The 18795-nt window shown below is 45.1% G+C and overlaps 1 protein-coding gene across 1 annotated transcript in view; it reads right to left on the bottom strand.

The window, feature by feature from the left end:
- The window catches only part of CHMP4A (charged multivesicular body protein 4A), a 30821-nt gene extending 12515 nt beyond the window's left edge, over positions 1-18306 (bottom strand). Inside the window, exons 1-4 of the mRNA XM_069238167.1 lie at positions 18155-18306; positions 14415-14570; positions 453-630; positions 41-155 (exon numbers count right to left, since the gene is read on the bottom strand). Of these exons, the coding sequence (XP_069094268.1) occupies positions 41-155; positions 453-630; positions 14415-14570; positions 18155-18185 (480 nt within the window). The 5' untranslated portion in view covers positions 18186-18306. The remainder of the gene's footprint in view (positions 1-40; positions 156-452; positions 631-14414; positions 14571-18154) is intronic.
- Positions 18307-18795: the final 489 nt, after the last annotated feature.

The following is an 18795-nucleotide window of genomic DNA, read 5'->3' as shown; positions in this document are numbered from 1 at the left end:
AAAAAAAACGAAGATGCTAACAGGGTGCAGATAACAATACCTCATCCACATCGTCTGCGAACCCCATCGGCCGGGATATGGCATCGGAAATTTCCTGCGCCAGTTCTTGCTGCTCTGTGATATCTGCCATTAGATCATCTACTTTGTCCACGTCCCTGCAACAAAGCAACAAGGTAAACTAGCAACTATTTTTTACATAAAACTTTGAGCACCTCCAGCAGATTTGCATGGTTGCTAAGTTCATGTGAGGAAACAAAAAAAAAAAAAACACGTACGTACACACACACACACACACACACACACACACACACACACGACACCAGACGTTTGTCCCAGCAAAGGACACCCTTTTGATACCACAAGGAAAGGTACAAATTCAAGTATCTATGTACCCACCTTACAGTGCAATATTAAAAAAAAACACCCACAGTAATACCAATGACGGTACTCACATGTGCTGGTGTGCCTCTTTCATAGCTTTGGCTGCCTCGGACATAGTTTTGAGAACCTCGGTGTTAGTGGTGGCATTCTCCAGAGACTCACGCTGGAACTCAATAGTGGAGAGGGTGCCATCAATTTGACTCAGCTGTTGCTCATACCGTTTCTTCCTCTTCAAAGCTTGAAGAGCAGCTGGAAAAACATTGAATCTTAATGTGGGGGGGGATTGGGATGCGTGAAAACTTGGCCAGGAAGACAAACATTTACAAATTCAATCAGTTTTAGGTTTTTATTGTGGCTGCACACAGAATCACAACAGAGACACATACGTGAACACTGATCAACACATGTAGGTACTCACACTCTTGGTCAAGCAACATGCATGCATCGAAGCACAAGGACCACATGACATACAGGCAACCATCTGTACAAACCAACCAGCATAGAAGCACCTCTATCTGCAATGACCTACCAATCTATAGATGTAGGAGGCTGGACTGGCTTGTAGTGAGTACCAAGGGGTACTTACACCTTGCACGAGGCCCAGTTATCCCTGATTAGTGTATAGGGTGTCTAACAGCATAGGCTGATAGATAATGGTAGCTCAGCAGAGCAGCATAGGCTGAACTAGGAGACGAGTGAAGCTCCTACAGTACCACAAGTGTCATATGCACAATATCATAAGGAAACACAATACACAGATATACTAAAAATAAAGGTACTTTATTTTTATGACAATATGCCAAAAGTATCTCAGTGAGTACCCTCAGTATGAGGATAGCAAATATACACACGATATATGTACACAATACCAAAATATGCAGTAATAGTATTAGAAAACAGTGCAAACAATGTATAGTTACAATAGGATGCAATGGGGACACATAGGGATAGGGGCAACACAAACCATATACTCCAAAAGTGGAATGCGAACCACGAATGGACCCCAAACCTATGTGACCTTGTAGAGGGTCGCTGGGACTATTAAAAAATAGTAAGGGTTAGAAAAATAGCCCACCCCAAGACCCTGAAAAGTGAGTGCAAAGTGCACTAAAGTTCCCCAAAGGACATAGAAGTCGTGATAGGGGAATTCTGCAGGAAAGACACAAACCAGCAATGCAACAACAATGGATTTCCAGTCGAGGGTACCTGTGGAACAAGGGGACCAAGTCCAAAAGTCACAAGCAAGTCGGAGATGGGCAGATGCCCAGGAAATGCCAGCTGTGGATGCAAAGAAGCTGCTACTAGGATGTAGAAGCTGAGGATTCTGCAGGAACGACAAGGGCTAGAGACTTCCCCTTTGGAGGATAGATCCCCCACGCCGTGGAGAGTCGTGCAGAAGTGTTTTCCTGAAGAAAGACCGCCAACAAGCCTTGCTAGCTGCAAGTCGTGCGGTTAGCGTTTTTGGATGCTGCTGTGGTCCAGGAGGGACCAGGATGTCGCCAATTGCGTCTGGGGACAGAGGGGGCGTTGAGCAAGACAAGGAGCCCTCTCAGAAGCAGACAGCACCCGCAGGAGTGCCGGAACAGGCACTACGAAGTGGAGAGAAACGGTGCTCACCCGAAGTCGCACAAAGGAGTCCCACGTCGCCGGAGGACAACTTAGGAGGTCGTGCAATGCAGGTTAGAGTGCCGTGGACCCAGGCTGGACTGTGCACAAAGAATTTCTGCCGGAAGTGCACGGAGGCCAGAGTAGCTGCAAAAGTCGCGGTTCCCAGCAATGCAGTCTGGCGTGGGGAGGCAAGGACTTACCTCCACCAAACTTGGACTGAAGAGTCACTGGACTGTGGGAGTCACTTGGACAGAGTTGCTGGATTCAAGGGACCTCGCTCGTCGTGCTGAGAGGAGACCCAGGGTACCGGTGATGCAGTTCTTTGGTGCCTGCGGTTGCAGGGGGACGATTCCGTCGACCCACGGGAGATTTCTTCGGAGCTTCTAGTGCAGAGAGGAGGCAGACTACCCCCACAGCATGCACCACCAGGAAAACAGTCGAGAAGGCGGCAGGATCAGCGTTACAGAGTTGCAGTAGTCGTCTTCGCTACTTTGTTGCAGTTTTGCAGGCTTCCAGCGCGGTCAGCAGTCGATTCCTTGGCAGAAGGTGAAGAGAGAGATGCAGAGGAACTCGGATGAGCTCTTGCATTCGTTATCTAAGGAATCCCCAGAGACAGAGACCCTAAATAGCCAGAAAAGAGGGTTTGGCTACCTAGGAGAGAGAATAGGCTAGCAACACCTGAAGGAGCCTATCAGAAGGAGTCTCTGACGTCACCTGGTGGCACTGGCCACTCAGAGCAGTCCAGTGTGCCAGCAGCACCTCTGTTTCCAAGATGGCAGAGGTCTGGAGCACACTGGAGGAGCTCTGGACACCTCCCAGGGGAGGTGCAGGTCAGGGGAGTGGTCACTCCCCTTTTCTTTGTCCAGTTTCGCGCCAGAGCAGGGCTAAGGGGTCCCTGAACCGGTGTAGACTGGCTTATGCAGAAATGGGCACCATGTGTGCCCATGAAAGCATTTCCAGAGGCTGGGGGAGGCTACTCTTCCCCTGCCTTCACACCATTTTCCAAAGGGAGAGGGTGTAACACCCTCTCTCAGAGGAAGTCCTTTGTTCTGCCATCCTGGGCCAAGCCTGGCTGGACCCCAGGAGGGCAGAAACCTGTCTGAGTGGTTGGCGGCAGCAGCAGCAGCTGCAGTGAAACCCCAGGAAAGGCAGTTTGGCACTACCAGGGTCTGTGCTACAGACCACTGGGATCATGGGATTGTGCCAACTATGCCAGGATGGCATAGAGGGGGCAATTCCATGATCATAGACATGTTACATGGCCATATTCGGAGTTACCATTGTGAAGCTACACATAGGTAGTGACCTATGTGTAGTGCACGCGTGTAATGGTGTCCCCGTACTCACAAAGTCCGGGGAATTGGCCCTGAACAATGTGGGGGCACCTTGGCTAGTGCCAGGGTGCCCTCACACTAAGTAACTTTGCACCTAACCTTTACCAGGTAAAGGTTAGACATATAGGTGACTTATAAGTTACTTAAGTGCAGTGTAAAATGGCTGTGAAATAATGTGGACGTTATTTCACTCAGGCTGCAGTGGCAGGCCTGTGTAAGAATTGTCAGAGCTCCCTATGGGTGGCAAAAGAAATGCTGCAGCTCATAGGGATCTCCTGGAACCCCAATACCCTGGGTACCTCAGTACCATATACTAGTGAATTATAAGGGTGTTCCAGTAAGCCAATATAAATTGGTAAAATTGGTCACTAGCCTGTTAGTGACAATTTGAAAGATATGAGAGAGCATAACCACTGAGGTTCTGGATAGCAGAGCCTCAGTGAGACAGTTAGTCATAACACAGGTAACACAGTCAGGCACACTTATGAGCACTGGGGCCCTGGCTGGCAGGGTCCCAGTGACACATACAACTAAAACAACATATATACAGTGAAAAATGGGGGTAACATGCCAGGCAAGATGGTACTTTCCTACAATAAACATTCGCCTGCATAGAACTGAGATAAACGTGTCCACGTGAGGGCTGTGTCAACTGTGCAAAAAGGGACAACAGACATACATATAAACAAAGGTCAACAGAGGGCACAGGACGGCAGACATTTGCAATAAGCGCAAAGTATAGTTGCTATCAGGAAGGAGGCGGCACAATGCAGTGGTCTTTCAGAAGGCTGGAGCACATGTAGATGTACCGATGACACAAGGTTACATGCAAACAGGGGCACAGTGACACATACAATGGGGGCACAGGTGTGACGGACAAAATGGAAGACAGGTGGCATGCAGCAGGGTGTTGTGAAAGGAGGACACCCAGGGAAATGACAGAGGACAGACTGATGTGCATTACACGGGCACAGGTTGCTGACAAAGGGATTTCAAAATTGCCCCGTGTTAGGTATGAGTAGCTTATGCAGTCCTGTTATTTCGCCGCATTTGCTACTTGTAGCATTATAAATACAGGGCTACAAGTAACTGAATAAAAACACAATACCACACCCAATATGGAAGGATTCAAGAGGATTTTAGAAGAAAAATAAGTGCATTTTCAGCCTCACTATGAAATGCACTCGAGACTGACACTCTTTCATAAAGGGGCAAGAAACTACTTGTGGGTTTATAATATATTTATGAGAAAGGAAGGCATCAGACATACAGACACTGTATGGCATGTTATGCGAATTGTAACTGCCTTACCAACAAGAAAGGGCGTTAAAGGAGCCATAAAAAGTAGCAGAAAAAAAAAACTGTTTTTATTACCCAGCTCTGCATTGCTAACATTCACTAACAATAAGCATTCTAGAATGTTGGTTTGTTTCATGATGTCAGTTTGGGTGATGAGATGTATTGTGACATCGTTCAGCGGATGGCTCACTTAATTGCTCCACTGAACAAGGACTTGTGTTGTAGAACCACAGGGGCCAACGGTAGAGGATGCTGCATGTCGTGTTATTAGGACAGACTAGGAAAGTCGACAGAACGCCTGCAGAGAGGAGTGTCGTGGCAAGCCAACAAGACCCCGGAGCCGGAACTCGACAGGGCACCGGCGGCAGCAGCCGAGCCGCGCTGCAAGAAGCGGACCGACCAGGACCCATTAGGAGTGGACCTGGACCAGCGGGTGTGCAGGCAGTGAGTCACGGGTCATAAGAAGTGATAAACCGCGGAGTGGGCGTAGGAGCTTTGAGGACAGGACATGGGTCCCCACTCCATCTACTGTGGTCCTACTGCCGTTGCAACGCACATCAAAGTATTTTGAAGCACCAGCCGGGTGGCACGGAACCAAGCCAGAGCCCACCGCCGAAACAAATAAGTGCCTGCCTGCCTGATTTGTCCTGAACTGCCTGATCTCCTCTGGAAAGTGCCCCAGCCCCATCCCTGATTCTCGGCTCCCTCTCCTTCCTTCCCACTTCCCTTCCCCCTCTCTCCTGAGGGGTATAATGAGGCAAGCGAGGGAGGGAGTGCAGGAAGTCAATGAAGGCACAGGAGGAGGGCGGGTCGAGGCAGGAGGGGGCTGCGCCGGCTCTGAGAGACCTGGACTGCGAAAGGCAACAAGTTGCACAGTGCTGAATAACATTGAACGCAGAGCTGGACATCACAGCATTACAGTACCACAGCAGGTCAGCTCAGTTTGCGCGAGCGCAGCAGCCGTAAGATGTTGCTGCTAAGGGAGCGCCCTGGTCCCGCGCGGAAGTGGCCCAGCCAGTTCTGGGTGCGGCTTGTGGAGGAAACTGGCGAGACCCGCTCGCCATCGTAGTGCAGCCACAAGACTCTTGAGGCAGTGGGAGCCAGAAGTGAGGGACTCCTGTCTCAATCCCAGCCTCAATCCAACAGCTTAGTATTGACCTATAGGACCTCTAGGATCCAACAGTAGCCTGCATTGAGTAGGGTCATCCAGCTTATTCAGGTTCACTAAGACTGTACAAGCACTCTGAAGGGTGTAGTAGCATGCTCGTGCCCTCCCTGCCCTGAGGTCTGCGGAAGCAAACGCCAAATCAATAGGATCACAAGCAACACTAACACAGAAGGCCTGAGCTGAGGGCGTGGCAGGGGGTGTAGCGGCACTCATCGTTCTCAACTGTGAGGGCGAGGTGCGAAGAGGCAAGCAGCAAGAGGCGACTGGCAAAGGGCCACTAACACTGCAAAGTCATACTACCCACATGAGCAAGTCGCGCAACAAGCAGGCCTAGCAGATTAAGCAGGCCCATGACGCTTCTGGAAGAGGGGCAGACACGAAGACACAGAAACATGCATGGGAACAAAGATAGGAAGAGCCATCAATAACTCCTATACCTTCGCCAAAACAAACTTCGCTCAGTAATTGGAAGTGTTGGAAACGGGGGCCGAAGGCACGAAAGGTGCAGAATAAACAAGAAAACTGAAAAGGAAATAGAGCTCTCAAAATATTCGGGGGCTGCTGGAAACCAGCACACAGAATCTTTACCACCTGCAGGGCTCGTAGAAAGACGAGAAGGCAACCTGATGTAGTACAACACATCCCACTTGGGCATGCAATGGACTACTCCAGTATGAGCAAATTTGGAAAGTGAGGAAGGTAAAAAGGAGATGGAATCAGACAACATGCAACCAAGTATAACATACTTAAAGCAGTCGACCACTGTTGACATAAGGTAGGCAGAAACAGTATAGAAGAGCAAAACTCTGGGGAAACCAACAAGGCATTGCGCAAATCTGATACCAGGAACAATCAGCAAATAACAAGAAGACAGAAGAAGAAATTGAAAAAAAAATCTTTCAAAGTTGCAAAAAAAAAAAAAAAAAAAAAAACACACAAGCAGATTGAACTGCACAGGAAAGGCATCACAGGCCCCGGGGGTTATGCCAGTTCAGCCGGAGACCTATCCAATCTTCAGGCAGAAAACACGGTCTACTCTGGTTCCCGAAACATGCTCCAACGCACATACCATTCATACCGCCGCCAGCAGATTGTTCTCCCACCTCAGAGCCAAAACATGGAACACTCTTCCCACCCACCTGCGTCAGACAAAGGACCTACTTACCTTCAGGAGACATCTAAAGACATGGCTGTTTGAGCAGTAGCAGCCCCCCCCCCCTCTCCCCTCAGCACCTTGAGACCCTCACGGGTGAGTAGTGAGCTCTACAAATACTCTGATACAATTCTAGATCCTGGGGAGGACCTTGGCGAAAAAGGAAAACAAAAAAAAAACGAATTGGCAAACACAAGGATAGTAGCGGCTCAGCCTTGGCGGCAGGGGATAGAGTAAGATCCCTCCCGGAGCTTCACAATGGCAAAAGGACATGTAAGGGTCACAAAGGTCTCAATCACAAAAAAACAGTCGGGTGTTATAGAATCTGCACTGGAGATAAAACAATTTCACATGGGTGGGGGTGGCTATGCTCTCCTGAGAGGGGACGCCCCTAAGAAGAATCCTATGAATCATAAGCCTTTAGTGAAGGATGGGATAAGCGCCACCGTAGGTTTAATTCACAACTCAAAGAATGAAGAACAAATTCTGTACAACAAACCTAACAGAGAGGCTACGATGATGTCTGGAACCAGGAAACAATCACAGGAAGAAACCTCGCAAGGATCAATTTGGCGAACAATCAGAATAGAATCGGAAGGCTGGCGGGAGGAAAGCCCTCCAGTATCTACACAAGCAATCCCGGATACCAGGCAACACTTCCAGGAAAAACTTACACAAGGTGCTTATAATCGAATACATAGAGAAGATCTCAAAGGGGGGTGGGAGGCACGCCCTCCGGTAACCAGACAAGCGATCCCGGCAACAACACCAGAAAGAATCGTCTCAAAGTATGAACTATCAAACAATTAGAATAGATCCTAAAGGGAGACAGGAGGCAAGCCCTTTGGCACTAAGGCACAGGAACTGGGACCATCAGGCCCACACACTGGCACAGCAAACTAGATCATTTCCAGAAGCAACAGAGCAGGTACATAAGTATCCATGGAGCAATGAACAAAACCATTCTACAGCGTCCCCTGTAGTCACCAGAGAGCACTCTGCCATATATAAGCCTGAGAATGTACAGGAACACTGTGGTACATTGAAATTAAATTCTGGAATTCCACAGGAATTAGAGGAACAACTGTCAATTATGTTTCCCCCTGATATGCAACTCAAGGACCTTGGGATATACTTAATATATCAAATATACTTCAGCTGTTGCATCATATACCAGTTTTAGCGTATCTCTCAGAGGATCTTTCAACTGAGAATTTTAACTCATATGCATGGATCACCCAGAGAGAGTCTACATTAACGACTTGGGCTGACCAGGGCACGGTAGAAAGAATACTCGAATATGAGGGATTCATGGAAAAGTGGGGTATAAAAATCAGCAAGGCAGAGAGACAGCGCTAGCCTCGAGTTCTGGCCCGGGAACTTAAACCAACACGCCCAATTAAATCTGTCAGCACCCTGCAAGGGACCCCGACGATTAAACCTTCGAAAGTAGAAAAGAAAATTATCATACACCTGACAAGGTATTTAGGAGGAACTCAAGTGAATTATGCAAGCAATTATGTCAACAAGCGGGAAGGCAGGGACTGGCTCCCTGAAGCTTTGACCATCAAAGGGGAAATGCAGGTTTAGAAACAGAGGACCACCTCCAAATGAAGCAACAAGGTGATTAGGATACTCAGCTGGAATGTGGCTGGCTTGGCCACCCTCATTGCTATCCCAAATATTGAAGGCATTTTAAGTAATACAGATATTCTATGCCTACAGGAAACTTAGACGCCGGAGCCCAAGCCCATATCGGACTTCTTACCTACACAATCCCCCGCACAAAAGAAAAACCTGCTCGGAAGATACATGGGTGGACTTGCAACATACGTCAAGCTAGACTTTGCTGTTAAGCTGTGTCTTGAGAGAAATTGATATGTGACGTGCATGTGATAACCATACACGGTCTAGCTCTCTCCAAAAAAATTATACCAATATCCATCATAAATTTGTACATAAATCCTAAGCGGGACAGCAAGAACGCAGGGGTCAAATCTATCCTGGAACTATGAAAAGAATCCTTAAATGAGTACCTGGACCACAAATATCTAATTGCTGGAGATTTTAACACTCTGCACCTTAGTCAGGAGGAAGGTCTCCCCAGAGATTAAATAAGATCAACCCTAGAAACCTTTTTCAAGGAATGTGACCTGAGAACCTCTAATTGCAGTAATACAGTTGCAGGCTCTCTGATCCCTACGTTTAGAAAGATATCCACATTGGATTACATCTTCTTAAGCCCAGCCTTACTACAAAGATGTGTATGCCATAAGGTGATAGGAAGATCAAAGAGTTATCACAATCCCATAGAAATAGAGATTAACCTCCAAGCACTGAGACTCCTGTCCTACAAAACCACTGGGCTGGAACTATCAACCAAGCTATTCCCCTTGACAAAAAGGATCAAATGGAGCTTGCCATACAAGAGGAAATACGATCTATGGAAGCAGGTCAATGGCCCATTAAACCTGGGAAGTGGGACAGGCAGAATTAGTGACCAGTGGTCAAATACGATTAGGAATTTACATGAGTCACTATGCAGCTCTACGCACCACGGGAATGGACGAAGCAAAAAACAGCCAGGTTTACAACAGCTAGGGAATACAGACAGTGTAAGTGGAAATGTAGGCAGGAGCATACTGCAGAAGGAATAAATCCCCCGAAGCAGAAGCTCTTTGTAGGCTGGCGATGAAAGATTACAAAAAAGCAATATGGGAGTTGAAACAAAAGGAGAGTGAAGAATGCTGGATCCACCTACATGCATTATCTCCACAGAGAAAAAGTAAAGAATTTTGGGACTATGTCAACTCTCTACTCCATGGAACAACAAGTAAGGATAATGCTATATCGACCAGAACGTGGGAATCCCACGTAGGCAATCTCTACAGAGACCCAAAACACTCTACAGCCCTGAGCACCACGGGGTGGCTACACGATCTGGATGGCCTTGTAGCTAAGGCATTAGAGATCACAACTAAATTAGTGAAAACGGTGATCGGCAACATCAGGAGGGATGGAGTCCCGGGACCAAATGGCTTCCCAGGGTATATATTCAGAGATTACCAAGATTATTGGGCTAAACCTTTGAGCACCCTTGTCAACTATTGCTTACATCATTCTGTGGTCCCAGAGGCATGGAATGGCCCAATATTGCACCCAATCTATAAAAACGGAGACTTCAATCTTTGGGAAAACTATAGGCTAATAGCCCTTCTGGATGTGGATGGCAAAGCCTATGCAAAGGTGTTGTTAAAAGAGCTGGAAAAACGGATCACAGAGAACACAAACTCTTCCACCTTGGACAATGTGCTAGCCATCTCATACCTAGGTCAGAAAGCACTGAAACCATCGACCCAGCCGCTGTATGCGTGCTTTATAGACTATAGCGCGGCCTTCGATGGAGTGGTGCGCCTTATCCTCTGGAAGAAGCTAGCGGCATGGGGGATACCAGGGAAACTGCTCGCTTCCATAATCATACTATACTCTGACACCTGGGTGAGAATCAAGATCACAAACTCACATGTGACCAGGAAAACTTATTCCAATAAAGGTTTAAAATAGGGCTGTGTCATTGTGCCCACCCTTTTCAAACTGTACACGGCAGACTTGGGAGCAGAATTGCTAAGAGGAAACACACTCAACCTAAATTAGGGAAGACAGCACTCCTCATAATACGAGGATGACTTGGTGCTCCTTGCTCAGACAAGAATAGGTTTGAAAAGGGGTTTGGATATATTACACAGATACAATTAAAAGAATGATTTAAGGGTGAATGAGGCAAAAACCAAGGTGCTGGTCTTTGGTCATCAGGCAAAAAAACATCAAAGAGAGTTGAAGCTTGGCCCTCTATCAACACAAACAGAGGATAAATATCACTACCTCGGAGTCTGGTTATCACATACAGGGAAAACATCATAGCAGGTAGCGGCAATAAGAACTAAGGCGGAAAGAGCTACCTACGCCTTAACAAAACTCCACCTTCGGCTACAGTCACCAACACCTCAGGCAATCGGGAGGGTCATTAAAGCAAAACTACTCCAGGCTATCACCTACGGACATTTGGCATTCCCTGGCAGGATAACTGCATCTTTTGAGAAGTGCCATATGAGAGCCTATAAAAGGATATTTCAGATCCCTATTTTAACCAGACACGCAGGGCTACGTTTAAAGTTTAATATAACAAGAATAGACACCCTATGTAAAATGGATATGATCAAGCTCTTTCATGGTGTCTGTAGGGCCAACCAGGACAGCCTGAGGGGTTCCCTGAATATAATCTTTAAGGATAACGCAGGTAGTTGGGCCATCTATCTCAGGCAAGCTGAAGAATATCTCAACTTAGTTCCCACCTATGCGCTAGACCAGGGATACTCAAAGTACGACCCGCGGGCCTCACGCGGCCCCTCTCACCTTTACCTGCGGCCCCTGGGGCAACAGGAGCACTGGGCAGCTGTTTGCTCGACTCTGCACTAACAAAAACATTAAATACACACACAATCATTTATTTCAAACTTAATTGGTGCCAAAGAAAGGAAGTAACTAGGGACTTTTGCACTTAACTTTAAAAACGCCGTAATTATTAAAGATATCTTGCCGCTTAAGTGTAAAACTAAGACAGTCTCTTCAAAATTAATTAAGTGTATTTAGTTAACATGCAGAACTTTTTCGCCTTAAAATAAATTGTACTATCAGTACATTGAGATGTATTCCTTTTAAAGTGACAGTTTTCAAACATAAATTTGGAAACAATAATTATTTCCCTTACCCTGAGAAGACCACCAATAGTAAATTAAGGAGGCAAGCCACTTGGTATGTGCACTTTATGGGTGGCCTGGGTTCCTATCATACATAAAAAACATTATAGTTTATTAAATCAAACATAGAAGCAGGTTTTGTGCAGCGCACACCATGAATCTTGTATTTCAAGGGCATCTTAAATGTGATAATGCAGAAAAAGGAGGGAAAGTGACACTAAACAATTGCCTAGGATCACAGAATTTGGAAACGTGGGTAAGCCAGGATTAATTCCAGGTTTTCTGGTTTCCAATTGTTTATTTCAGCCACTAGATGTATCTCCTTTGCTTCCCCTACACCTACCTTGCCACCAAACCCCCTAGTCGCCCCACCTGACCGCCACCTCCCTGGCATCAATGCGGCCCCCAGGCACGTTACAGACCAAACCTTTTGGCCCCTGGGAAAATGTTTGTGAGTACCCATGCGCTAGACCCTCTCATATCGAAGGCACTCCTAAACAAGCATTTTCAATGCAACGGGTCTTGCATTTGTTCGAGTTAGAGCTAATAGCGTTGTAAAACAAACAAAACAAAAAACTGCACGATCGCCGCTATGTAAAATGCAGCTCGATTGTGCTGCGTGTAAAATAAACAGACAAAGTAGTCCGGACTCCAGGCTTAAAACATGGAGCCTTGTATGTTTTTGGTACTTTACCGGTGCTGTGTAGGTGAGCTAAACACCGGAAAAGGCATGACGTATGCATGCCTTTCACAAATAAAAGCAAGCGGATTTTAAAAGGCAAGCCCACAAACCAATGTAAGTGACTGACGTGGCATGGGTGTGGTTTCAAGCCCAAAGAGAGATTACTGAATGGACTGAGCACTTTGTGCTAGCCCATAAAAAGACTTTGAAAGATCAGGGCATACAAACTTCTAGAGAAAATGATATAGCCATAATCAGGAATATCTCACGAGCAGAGGGCTTGGCCGCATCTTACTTGACCAACAATGTCCAACCATATATGAAAACAGCTCTGGGAGCTTGTACGTTTCAGAATATTCTGTTAATACGTCTCCTAACACTCCCAGTCAGGGACTTTAGACGCAGCTGGAAGTCCGCATGGGGTGATTCTCAAGATTGTGCACTGTGCAAATACCATACTGAATCTATAAGACACCTAGTATGTTGCTGCCCGCAATTGGCCTTGGAGAGACACCTCCTACTAAAACTGCTTTTCCTGAAATATGGAGTGAGATCATGCATTGATGCCATAAAGCAAATATTCAGGGCCAACACCCCAATGGAACTTTCTCGCTATGGGAATTTTTTTTCCCATTATGAGACTGACCCTACAGAATGCCCGGACCCTTACACGTGCAGAAATGAAAAGGGAAGAGACAGCCACAAAAGAAACATTGTTAACGAAGTGGCTTAATTATCCATGAAAGACCCACAATAGCATTAGACTCTGAGCTAGACATTGGATTGATAGGCCAGACAGGGCGTCCCTGTTTGAATTTTCAGCGCATACTATTGTGCATTACTTACTCAGTCTTTCTCGAGTCTATATCAATTTGTAGATTGTAGGGAAGTCTGGTATAGGCAACCACTCTGTCATTGCTGTGCCCGTGGACTGTACACTAAAGGATGAGACTATGTGATAACATCAGGCACATCCTATCATTGCCACTCTAGTTTTAAGATTTTAGATCTTCTATAACTGTTAATTTTATCAGACGTTATGACCACCTGTTGCTTGAGCATACACATGGATATGCAGACAGCATTATAGGTAGAATGATCATATGTTCAATGTCATTAGAACTGGCAACAAGGACTGGCATCAGATTCTAGAACAATTTGCACTAACATTGCAATTGAATGCAGGGAGGTTGCGGATATTACATACCTCTAGAAGTATTTTTATGATAAAGTATTTCTATTGTATTTTATGCAATGGTTTTAAGTAATTATGCAATAAAAGCTTCTACTACTACACAACTTTGTAGTCCACTGAAATAATGTTTTTATTTCGAGAAAACTACAAATCAATTGCTGACAATATTTTCAAAATTGCTGGCCCGAGAAAGCTATTGTACATAGAGCTGGAGTTTAGAATATTGATAAATTGGAGCTGGTTACCCTGCTTTCATATGAACAAAGCTGTGTAAAGCTTTCAAACTTCATTAGCCCGTATTTTTATATTCCAGAGAAAAGCAATGCAGTGATTAATTGCAGTGGGGTGTGAGATAGATATGGCTCCCTCATCCACTTTCTATCAGATGACCCTTTTCAGTTAAACATGCTCATACAAAAAAATAAAATCCCAACTACAAAATGTTTTTAATAGCGCCATCAATGAAAACACTCAATGTCATCGCTGCAACCACTAAACTCTACACATCTTGCACATCTGCATACATCTCTTGCTGCACCAATCACAAAACATATGTTTCCTAGAACACTCACATGATGTTTTGCTTATATCGTAAAAAACTGAACAGAAATAGATGCTGCAACCTAAGTTCATGTTGTTAAACCTACAAAGTAAGCCTCTAGAAACTGAGTGTTTTCGGTTTGCCATATCTTGTAATTTAATAATGAACTTATCTCCTTCGTTATCATTCATCGTTCATATTCATTGATAAATACACCAGCGAAGAGTCTGCGACATGCCTTTTCCATTTTACCGAACTTCTGCTTGAATTGCTCGCTTTTTAACTCTTCCTCTTACCTCTCTTGTTTTTGGTCCCATGTTTCTTTGCTGTTGCCAGTTCCTGCTGAATTTTCCCCTCCAAGAATTCTTGCTTCTTTATCATTATTTCCTCTGTCTCTCTGAGTTTCTGAATTGCCTCCTGAGGGCTTGGTGCTTTCCCTTTTGCATTTTTTCCTATAAGTAAAGTAAAAGGAATAAAGTGAACTAAGAATCATAACTTAAAAATGGGAATAAACGAAGGCCTTTTCAACAGGATGTCAATTTCTGCATAGATTAATGCGATTCTTAAATCTAAAGGATTTTCAATTATTTCATAAATGTGGGAGTGAAGCAAGCATGGATGAATGGCAATAGCAAGTATGGCAGCAGCTCAGAACAAGCATTGGCATAGCCAATAGGTCTTGCCTTTGGGACCTTATAAGTATTTAGCTATGCAGCACATTAAACCTTTATCAGAAATAAACTGTGTGACGTATTTGCAAGCCCTGTGTTTGTTAATTCCTTCATACACTAGGCATTAGACTGTAATGGTCAAAACATCCCCCAGAGGGCACCAAAATAAAATTTGCATTTTGAAGAAACAGCCATATAACCATATAGTATGTCCCTAGAGGGCATAACCCCATTAAAAGGGAAGAGCAAAGAACACTGTAGTGTAACCATACATATACTCAGCCCCTGAAAGGCATAGCGCATTACACATTTTCAGGCCTAGCAGGCCTGCTATTATGTTATTACAAGCAAGAGCCTTAAAAGACAAACTAGTCTCAGCTGTAAAGCAAAAAGCTCCAGCAATGAGAAAGCTTAAAAGACACTGAATGGTAGGAGAGGTTATGATTTTGCACCCGCCCACCCTAGTGTGAGGACCATGAACTGGACAGAAAGAGCACACAGAGCTGAACATTGTGGTGGTGGTCCCATTAGTCTAGAAAACCCACAGGCTGAGTTATGGGCAAAAATGTGTTGTAAAAGTAATGCCCTGCAAACCATTATGGGGTGAGTGTCCTGAGTCTGGTGAATACTGTAGTATCGGCTCTCCTGCTGTTTGGGGAGAGCCCCTTGAAGATTTCCCTTGTGTTTTTACTATTTAAAAGGCACCAGTTTGTATATTTTTCAACTGCTAATCTTGGGCAGAATTTAGGAATGGGGCTGCAAATTTAACTGGTGCTCACGTAAAGCGATCCAATCTTGCCGCTAGCAAGAAGCAGAGAGGCGAAATAAACTAGAGGACACCACAATAAAAATATAATTTGGAAACAACATGGTAATGTCACCATATAGTCAGCCCCTAGAGGGCATAACCACTTGAAAATAGCAGAGCGCATTGCAGTGTAACCATGTATTCAGCCCCTGAAGGACAGAGTGCATTACACATTTTCAGGCCTGGCAGGCCCGCTAGAATAATACAACCAAAGCCCTTAGAATACAAACTACTCCCAGCTGTAAAGCAAAATCTGCAGCCATGAGAGAGCTTAAAAAGACATTGAATGGTGGGAGAGGTTATGATTTTGGGGTCCCCCCAAACTTATGTGGCAACCCAGAAGATGAGCTGGACAGAAATAGCATGTTGTGCTGACCGATTTGGTGGTGATCCCGTTGTCCTAGGTACACCACAGGCTGATTTATGGGCAAAAATGTGTTGTAAAAGGAATGCCTTGCAAAGCATTATGGGACGAGTTTCACTGAATGCAGTGAGCAGTGAATTCACAAGCGTGAAGCAGAGAGGCAAAAAAAACTAGAGGGCACCACAATAAAAATAGCATTTGGAAGAAGCAAGGTCATGTAACCATATAATCAGCCCCTAGAGTGCATACCACATGAAAAGAAAAAGAACAGAGAGCACTGCAGTGTAACCATGTATTCAGACACCAAAGGACATAGTGCATTACACATTTTTCATGCCTAGCAGGCCTGCAAGAATATTATTACTAACAAGGCTCTAAGTGCACAAACTACTCCCAGCTGTAAAACAAACATTCGAGCCATGAGAGAGCTTAAAAAGACATTCAATTGTGGCAGGACTTACGATTTTGGGGTCCCCCTACCTAGTGTGGGGACCCAGAAGATGAGCTGGACAGAAAGAGCATGGTGTGCTAAATGTTTTGGTGGTGGTCCCGTTGTCCTAGGTCCACCACAGGCTGATTTATGGGCAAAAATTTGTTGTAAAAGGAATGCCTTGCAAAGCATTATGGGATAAGTTTCCAAAATGTATTTAATATTGTAGTATCGGCTCTCCTGCTGTGTGGGGTGAGCCCCTTCAGGATTTCTCTTGTGTTTTTTTCCATTTAAGAAGGTGCCAGTTTGTACATTCCTTCAACTGCTAAACTTGGGCAGAATTTAGGAATGGGGCTGCAAATTTAACCAGTGCTCACATAAAGCGCTTCAATCTTCTGGTCGAGTTCACGCTGTATAAATAAATAAAAAAAGAATCCCTCCTCCAGCTTACAGACTTTGTCTTGCGTAGACATGAACAAAAAAAAAAAAACACAGCGAAATGCCAGAGGGGGAAACAACATACCGTCACGAGCGCAAAGCAGAAAAGCAAAAGAATACAGTAGTGCGCCAATACGCTGATCGTGCAATAATCCATGTCACAGGGTCAGTTTCCAAGGCGGTAACATAACAGCCTCAAGGTGGAACACGCCTAAACCACTTACCTCACTAAGCAAAGGAATTTTGAAAGGCAAGCCAAGGAACGAATGAAAGTGGTCGGCGCGGTGAAAACCCACAGAATAAATCACTTCATGTCTAGAGTCAGAGTGTGCACGCTGCCTAAGCTCGACCTAAAAATGTTGTCAGTACTATCAAGATAGGACTGTGTATATCTTCCATAGGAGACTGTGACACACAAATACATATATCGCCTAGAGACGCCTTTAGTCCGCCAGAGCAGAACTTAAAAAGATATAAATAAGGCAGAGTTTATGGCACCAAATGTTATAATAAAGGAGTGTATGAAAAGTGCCTGTTAAAGGGCCGCTTACAAGATTCAACTTTTGTCGTTTCATAGAAAACTACAGATGCAAAATAGACTAATACTTCCAAGCTTCTGCTGCCAAAACTCTTGCGCCAAAGAAAATTCAGTTTCTTGAATATTACAGCCCTTGTCATTTTTTGCCACCGTCATATCACAAGTCACTCTCCCATTCCACAAAAACAAGAAAGAGGCGTCACATTGGCTTGAGCGCAGAGACGGTTACTCCTTGCTCCTATTGTGATGCATAATAACAGCAGATTGTGCGCCATACAAGTGGCGATCAACAAGAACAGCGCCCCTCTTCCCCGTACTCCACTCAGTACAATATGCTAAGAGCCCCAATAAAACCACGGTGGACCCCGCAGACCCACATATCACTGTAATCAAAGTAACCACCAAGTTAATATGAAATGGGCCCCTGGTCTAGTCCATACTCGTTAATTGCTGCCAAGACTCCCTTCACACTTTGAATAAATTGACATATTTCATTATTTGCTCTTTTGTTACTCACAAAACATCTCACTGTCCAAACCCGCAACTCTTCAATCTTCCCATGTCACCTTGGTTTTCTAGAACCCCTCCTTATCTCTTCTAATCCGTCTTTTCATTCACTCATTTCTATCATCCTGCCCGTATCACACCCTTCTCCCTCTCCTGAAGTAGCTATGATATTCCTCGAGGGCCCTATGTGCTTTATGTCTATCCTCTGCTCCCTCTACAAAGATACACCATAGGAGCTTCCAATACCCTATATCGCGATCGCCCCTCGATGGTTCCATACCTTTCCCGAATATCCGCCCCAGAGCGCTCATATTTGCTTCTCTTCGGCTTCTCCTCCTCCCTTCCGTACAAATTCAGGTCCAGTACTTCCTACTTCCTGCTCCGATGTCATCGCCTACGTACCGGCACATGATATCGCAGCACCAGGGGCGCGTGATGGCTGACGTTAGATGAACCTTCCCTAGTCGGGGGTGATGTCAACTAAAGGAATCTTTGCGTTTCAAGCCTCGCTCTCATCTTCTCGCCTAATGTCGGCGCCTTGATCGAATAATACTTTTCACCAAGCATTGGCAAAGCCAATCGGCTGCCTTTTGCAAGCAGGCATGATTTTTAAAATTTGTATTTGCCTACATATGCCACAGAAATAAAAAGAGAAAAGAAAACATGCCAGTAGCTAAACGTGATGGGCACGTGGCTGTGATAATTGTACAATTAAGAAATATTACCATTGGTTATAATCAGAGCTTGAAATGGAAAAATTAAAGTGCAGTTACTTGTTTCTGAGAAGTGCCGGTACTCTCCAATTAAATGTATTACGTTTTTCTTGAGATGTGCCGGTACGCTCCCTCTCAAAATAAAAAAGTGCCGGTACTCAGTACCGGACAGTACCGGCCCATTTAAAGCAATATGGGTGCTTGCTCT

Source organism: Pleurodeles waltl, chromosome 6, assembly GCF_031143425.1.
Source record: "Pleurodeles waltl isolate 20211129_DDA chromosome 6, aPleWal1.hap1.20221129, whole genome shotgun sequence".
Classification (NCBI taxonomy): domain Eukaryota; kingdom Metazoa; phylum Chordata; class Amphibia; order Caudata; family Salamandridae; genus Pleurodeles; species Pleurodeles waltl.
Note: the sequence above shows the minus strand (reverse complement) of the source record. Positions and strands in the feature narration are given on the sequence as shown.